Here is a 6,765-nt window from a genome sequence, read left to right as displayed (position 1 = left end):
TTTTCAGGCTCTCTTGTTACAATCTTGTTTCTCTCTGCAACATTGCCATCACTATAATAATATCTGCCACATGTTCTATCTAACAACTTCATAATCGATGCAAAAAAATAAACCTGAAAACATATCTGTAATCAATAATAATCTTGTCAGTAATTAATTCTAACTCATCAGTGTAACAAATTTCCTGTCTTGTTTCACATTTCCAAATCCCTGCCCATCAGTGCTGTAGAAATATCAGCCAGGCTCGGGTCTGTGTGCAGGAAGAGGCAAGATATTTGTTTGAAATCTGCTTGGGTATAATTTTCTGAAGCCTGTACCTAATAATAGTATCACAGCATAGCTCTGATAGAGAAGCAGCCATTATAAATATACATATAATGCAGATATTTGTGAAAACATTGACAGGCAAGACAGTGACCCTGGAGGTAAATCCAGAAGACACTGTTGCTGCTTTATAGCTGCTGCTGATAATCTGATTCTGATATTTTCCACCATTGTTCCTATATAAACCTTTCAACGTATGTTCAACGTATGTTGAAACGTTTATATAGGAACAATGGTGGAAAATATCAGAATCAGATTATCAGCAGCAGCTATAAAGCAGCAACAGTGTCTTCTGGATTTACCTCCAGGGTCACTGTCTTGCCTGTCAATGTTTTCACAAATATCTGCATTATATGTATATTTATAATGGCTGCTTCTCTATCAGAGCTATGCTGTGATACTATTATTAGGTACAGGCTTCAGAAAATTATACCCAAGCAGATTTCAAACAAATATCTTGCCTCTTCCTGCACACAGACCCAAGCCTGGCTGATATTTCTACAGCACTGATGGGCAGGGATTTGGAAATGTGAAACAAGACAGGAAATTTGTTACACTGATGAGTTAGAATTAATTACTGACAAGATTATTATTGATTACAGATATGTTTTCAGGTTTATTTTTTTGCATCGATTATGAAGTTGTTAGATAGAACATATGGCAGATATTATTATAGTGATGGCAATGTTGCAGAGAGAAACAAGATTGTAACAAGAGAGCCTGAAAAATACAGAAACAAAACATCTCATTCATCCAGATTGTTGCAGGTTGTCATATCTTATAGAGGTTTGTTCTGAATATAATTAAATTTATACTCAATGTCCCTATCTCTGACAGAGCTGTGCTGTGATGAGGTACAGGCTTCAGAGCAGATTTCAAACAAATATCTTGCCTCTTCCTGCATACAGACCCGAGCCTGGCTGAGCACTGATGTGATGGGATTTGGACCTGCATGTAAAACAAGAAGGAAATTTGTTACACTGATGAGAAGAGAATTAAACTTGTTAGAATTGATTATTGAGAATTATTGATTATAGATATATGTCCCTATCTCTGACAGAGCTGTGCTGTGATGAGGTACAGGCTTCAGAGCAGATTTCAAACAAATATCTTGCCTCTTCCTGCATACAGCCCCGAGCCTGGCTGAGCACTGATGTGAAGGGATTTGGAAATGTGAAACAAGACAGGAAATTTGTTACACTGATGAGAAGAAAATTAAACTTGTTAGAATTGATTACTGACTTATTGATTACAGATATGAGTAGTATGCTACGGTAGGGGCTGGACACCTCCTTTTACCTTAAACTTGGCAACGCTGCAAATGCTAAATTATTGTAAGGCGAAATAACCGTAGCCTTTCTTGCTTTAGTTAAACCTACAGTCTTACTGCTAAATTATTGTATGACATAATCACCGTAGCCTTTCTTGCTTTAGTTAAACCTAAACAATTTATGAGATGCTACTACTATATCTTAAAGATGAAGATCTTAAAGATTAAGATTTTCTCGGGCTCCTAATTAAGCTTGCTGCAAGAGATCAGCATAGCATGTCTTGGGGGTTAGTTAAACCTGAACAATTTTAGGAGTTTGGGCAATACTGTTGGGCAACTTGTACTATATATAAATTTATGAGGCTGGGGATTTTTATTGGCGACGTTGCCAAGTTTACTGCATTTGTAATCTTCTCTTGCGTGAGAGAAAAAAAATCATGGTGATGCGTCTTGAGCTGTGCAAACCTTATATATTTTTTTGGAGTGTGGGGGGGGGGGGCTGGTGACAGACCTAAATTTTTCATGTCTAAATCAGCACGACACGATACGTCTTAGCATGTGCAAACCTATATGTTCCTATTATATCTTAGTGTGTGCACTGCTGTATATCTTAGTTGCATTTAGTTGATGCCTTATCATCGCATAATATATATGTATTGGTTTTACGTGAAGCTACACACACATGCATCTTTGGGTCGTAAGAGACCTATGTGCGCAACCTTATTAAGACAATGCTTAACGTGCAGTTGCGTTATGATGTAACGTGCGTTAAAAATATGTTTATAATATAAAAATATATAATCAAACCTTTATATATATATTCTCGTCTTGATGCATGCAAATAATAATAATAAATTATTTTTTTTTTTGGAAAAACCTGGCCCCTAGCCCCGCCAGGGTGCGTGGTACCCAACTCATTGTTCTAATGGTTGCGACTGATGTTAAGTCACACCTCTGTACAGTTTTGCGATGCTTGCAATTTTTTTGTTCGCAACTCCATACAGAGGACCTCCGTGCGTGTGTGTACTAATGATTTTAGTGTTATTTGATGTTGTAGTAAAAAAAAATATATAAATTTTGTGTTTTTGATGTTATATGTGTCAGATTATTAAGAATTAAAATTGTTGTCTCATATTTTATCTTGGTGTGTGTGTGGCAGCCATCTGAAACGAGAGAAAATTACAAAAAAAAATTAATAATTTTGCAACAATGATTCATAATGTTGTGTTCACATTTGTTAAAGTTTATCTTGCAAGAATTAATTTATTTCATGCATTCAGAATTTCCAAAAATTGTGCAGTTTTTGTGATGTGGGACTTTGTGTCCAAGTATTGTGTTAAATACTATCAAAAATTCTTACTTGTTTTAAGCAGGAGTCATGCAGATTTTGCAATCTTCTTTGTCTTCTTCATTCTTGCCATATCCCCATTCTCGAGTGTGGATGTTGCAATCCATGACCCTCAGTTTGTTGTCACGAGGATCAAGTGCCACCTTGTTGATTCTAGAAGTGTGCAACTCGATGATGGAAGATGTGATACGATGTTCATTCGTGCGTTTGTTTTTATTTTCGAATAAGCAGCTCTTGTAATCTTCCATGGTTAATTTTTGAGAACTTGAGCGACCTACCCCTTTTGCTTTTTTTACTTCACTTTTATTTTTGAGCTTGATGCTATACATTTTTTCCCGAAGGCCTGCAAATTCTGTGATGATTTGACTGTTCACTTCATCCTTCATTTTTCCGATTGTCATTTTCCTCGTGTTGTCGAAAAGAGCATGGTCTTGTGGATAATTAGAGAAATCGAAATGATGACGCAACTTTTCAAGATCTTTGTACAAATCATCTGTTTGGATGTTGTATATGAAGCTGTCCGTGTCGGTATAGGTTATCTCGATTTTCTCTCCATAGTATGGTTTTATCACCTCGTAATGGAACTTATACATGGCTAGCTTTGACAACTCGAGGACAGCAACTCCAACAGCAACTGGTTTGTTGAAGGTGACGAGACGTTGCGATCTCTCAATAAGTGCTAACGTTTCGTCCAGCATGGTGAAATCCTCATATGTTGGCTGAGCTATGAGCTTTTTCAATTTCTTTGGGTCGGAGACCAAGTTTATTTTTCTTCTTTTTCTAACATCCTCCATGCATTTTCCATACACACTGTTGTTATTGAGTTTATAGAGATTTTTATCGGCAAGGGAAGAAGCTTGAGCTCGATGTTTGGTATTCGCATCGATGTATGGTGCTAACCATTTCTTTTGCTTGAACATCAAACCGGTATGCATCTTTTTCAAAATCAATCCATGTTTTAGGTAGAATTGAAGAAGACGATAATGCACAATATAGTTCTTTTTGTCTTTGAAGGTTAGCATGAGTTTTTTTTCCTTGTAATTACCGGGGGGTGCTTCCATTACGGGTGCCATTGCATATCCATGATGTTCTTGATGAATGGACTCGGGATATTCCAGATCTACTTTGACGAGACAACCAAATTCGTGATCATCGGGCCATGTTAGACAACTCTGAAGTTCCTCATCGTTCATCCATTTATATTTCCCGATGGGTAGGGCTTCGGACATGGCATACCCATACAAATTATTCATGTCCCAGTATGCAATGAAATTTGATGGTTTGGTATCATTGTAATCCTCGAGATAACAGTTGTTAGCCTTGATGTACCGAAGGGGACATTGAACAATGCCGCCACGCTTACTCTCTTCCACAAATAAGAGTTGATCGATGTCTTCGATGAGGCCTATCCAGACTCTAGTGGATTTCAGCATTGCCTGCCATGAATATCCTGCCGTAGTGAAATTGAATGCAGGATCTAAACCATAAGATGCTATTGCTCTAGCACGATGAAGTTGAAAACGGTCAGCCAATAAAGTCACATCCAATTTTAGGTATAGATCATGATAATCTCCCATGTTTTTACACTCGAATGCTTCCCATACTTGCTGTGCATGGTGATATTCTTCCTTAGTGCACGAGGTGTTGCTGAGACGACTGTAAAATTCTTCTTGTGGGGGTAGTGCAGTTTCTGCAAATTTGGAGGCATCTGTCATATATTCATATGGATAAATACCCTTTTGCCTTAGCAATGCTAAGTGTTTATCGCCAAAACATTGCTTAGTAGCAATTAAATCATTTTCTGTTAGCTCAGCTGCCAATGTGGCCAAACTCGAGGAGAGAAAATTGTACGAATCCAGAAAGCGAATTTCTATGTAGTTATCATTACCTACATCCACCATCTTGCTGAAGGAAATGAATTTTTCGCTTGTGCGAGGTATGACGCTGATGGGTTGAGCGTCGCATCCTATTTCCTTTATGAAGAGTTTTGCATCATAGCCTTCTAAGTTATGCAGAAAAACAGGGATGAATGTAGGTTTTGTGATTTTTAGATTGCATGTATTACACACCACCCCTAAATATTTTCCAGTATAATGGCTATGGTGGCGAACTTTCTTGTTTAGGAGGGTGAACTTGCATTCACACACATTACAACGCAAGGCATGCTTGTATGTATATTTTTGCATTTTCGTCAGTGCATTCATTTTCTTTTTTTTCTGTAATATAGGAGCCAATTTAATAACTTCTTCTTTTAATGTTCTCATAAATGTTTGTGGCACATCATTGCCGCGATATATGATCAGATTGTTAGTGTTGTTTAGCACCATGCCAAAGGCACAGGCTTCGTGGCGAAGAACTTCAGTGGTGCTTGATATTTTGGGATTCGGGCTGCAGGTGGCAAGTGGAATTTGATAACTTTCAAAATCAGCATATATTACTATGGGATGACGAAGTAATGCTTGGAAGTTTGAAAATTTCATTGGGTATGAAGGCATTTTGATGGCTGTGGCCGGATGTGTATTGCATAGAAGAATATGATCTCCGTGTTCTTCGTCAATGCTTTTCTCTCCTCGACCCCTGAATATTGTTAAACATCTGTCGCACACTCGAATTTTTGTTTCATGACTAGTAATTTGACTTCTTATTAATTTTGGAAGATTTTGTATAAGGCAGTAGTGATAATTATTATCATTCTCGATAAGAAGCAACCTGATGATGTGATCACTTTTAACATTGCTATGTCTGAGTATGTAGACAATGTTGTTTTTGTTTAATCCGAAAACATGTACTGCCACACTTTGTTTTTTGTCTGCCTTATACTGCGCCTCGAATTTGGAAATATCATGAAGATTTATGGGGTAATTGATGCCTGCTAGAGATTTCTCAAATTCTGAGATGTATTCAGGTTTATTATAGTGGTATAAACGTTGTTTGTTTTTTTTGGCTGGGTGATGATCAGCAACGATGCACCACAAAAAGCATTTGTTATCCTCATTTTGAATATTGATGATTGCTTTCTTACTAGCTATTTCCTGGGGCAACTCGATGTAAGTGGATCCTCCTAATGGGGTGTAGCGTGCAATCTTCAGAAGTAGAGTATGTGATAAACCGCAAAGAGACCAACCCGATCCACGTTTTTGAAAATTCTCATGTTTCTTCAATAAACTCTCAAAAGCCTGCTCGCAAATCTCATCCAACTCATTACTATCGGCAGCATGGAGAACTGTAATACGAGTGTAATGATGGAAACAATCTTCATCGTTTTTTGTGTTTTCATAAATTGCCGAAAGTATGAAGTGTATCTTCAACGAGCATTCCACCAATACTTTTTGAATGCATGAAATTATATTATTTTTAATCGAGGAGAAGAAGTTGTTTAGATCTGTTGTATATTTTGATGTGAATTTCTCCTCGATTAAAACATTTTTAATGCTTTCTCCGGCACACTTCTGCTTTTTACGTGGCACTTGATCCTCAACATCTATTTTTCTTTTGCTGCATCCTGATCCATCTCCATGGACATTTTTCTTATGTCTGCTCATATTGTGAATGGATATCCATTTCCCACAAAGAACACAAGGACGTTTTGCTTCCTTCTTCTCCATTTTTACTAAAATATAAAAAATTGCCAACTTTAAAATTTTACTGTTTGTTATTTATATAAATCCCCCAAAATAAAATTTACAACCGTAGTCTGATACGAATTAAATTTTGCATTGTTTTCAACTTGCAATAAAATAACCATGTCTATGAACTTGTTTGGCTTCAGGAAGCAGACTGTAATGGAAGCACCGAGTCAGGCTGTACCACTACCGAGCTTCGA

At 37.2% G+C, this 6,765-nt stretch overlaps 1 protein-coding gene across 1 annotated transcript; it reads right to left on the bottom strand.

The window, feature by feature from the left end:
- Positions 1-2,959: 2,959 nt before the first annotated feature.
- On the bottom strand, positions 2,960-4,843 carry LOC145983636 (uncharacterized). Its single transcript, XM_083116699.1, has one exon. It carries the CDS (start codon positions 4,841-4,843, stop codon positions 2,960-2,962), a length of 1,884 nt encoding a protein of 627 aa, XP_082972825.1.
- Between the last annotated feature and the right edge of the window lie 1,922 nt (positions 4,844-6,765).

This window comes from Lepisma saccharinum, chromosome 2, assembly GCF_977018435.1.
Source record: "Lepisma saccharinum chromosome 2, izLepSacc3.1, whole genome shotgun sequence".
NCBI classification, from domain to species: Eukaryota; Metazoa; Arthropoda; class Insecta; order Zygentoma; family Lepismatidae; genus Lepisma; species Lepisma saccharinum.
This window is presented reverse-complemented; position numbering and strand designations above follow the sequence as displayed.

What these genes read in the sequence shown, in the direction of transcription:
- LOC145983636 (XM_083116699.1), bottom strand. Translation starts at nt 4,843, where the DNA reads ATGGTGGATGTAGGTAATGATAACTACATAGAAATTCGCTTTCTGGAT.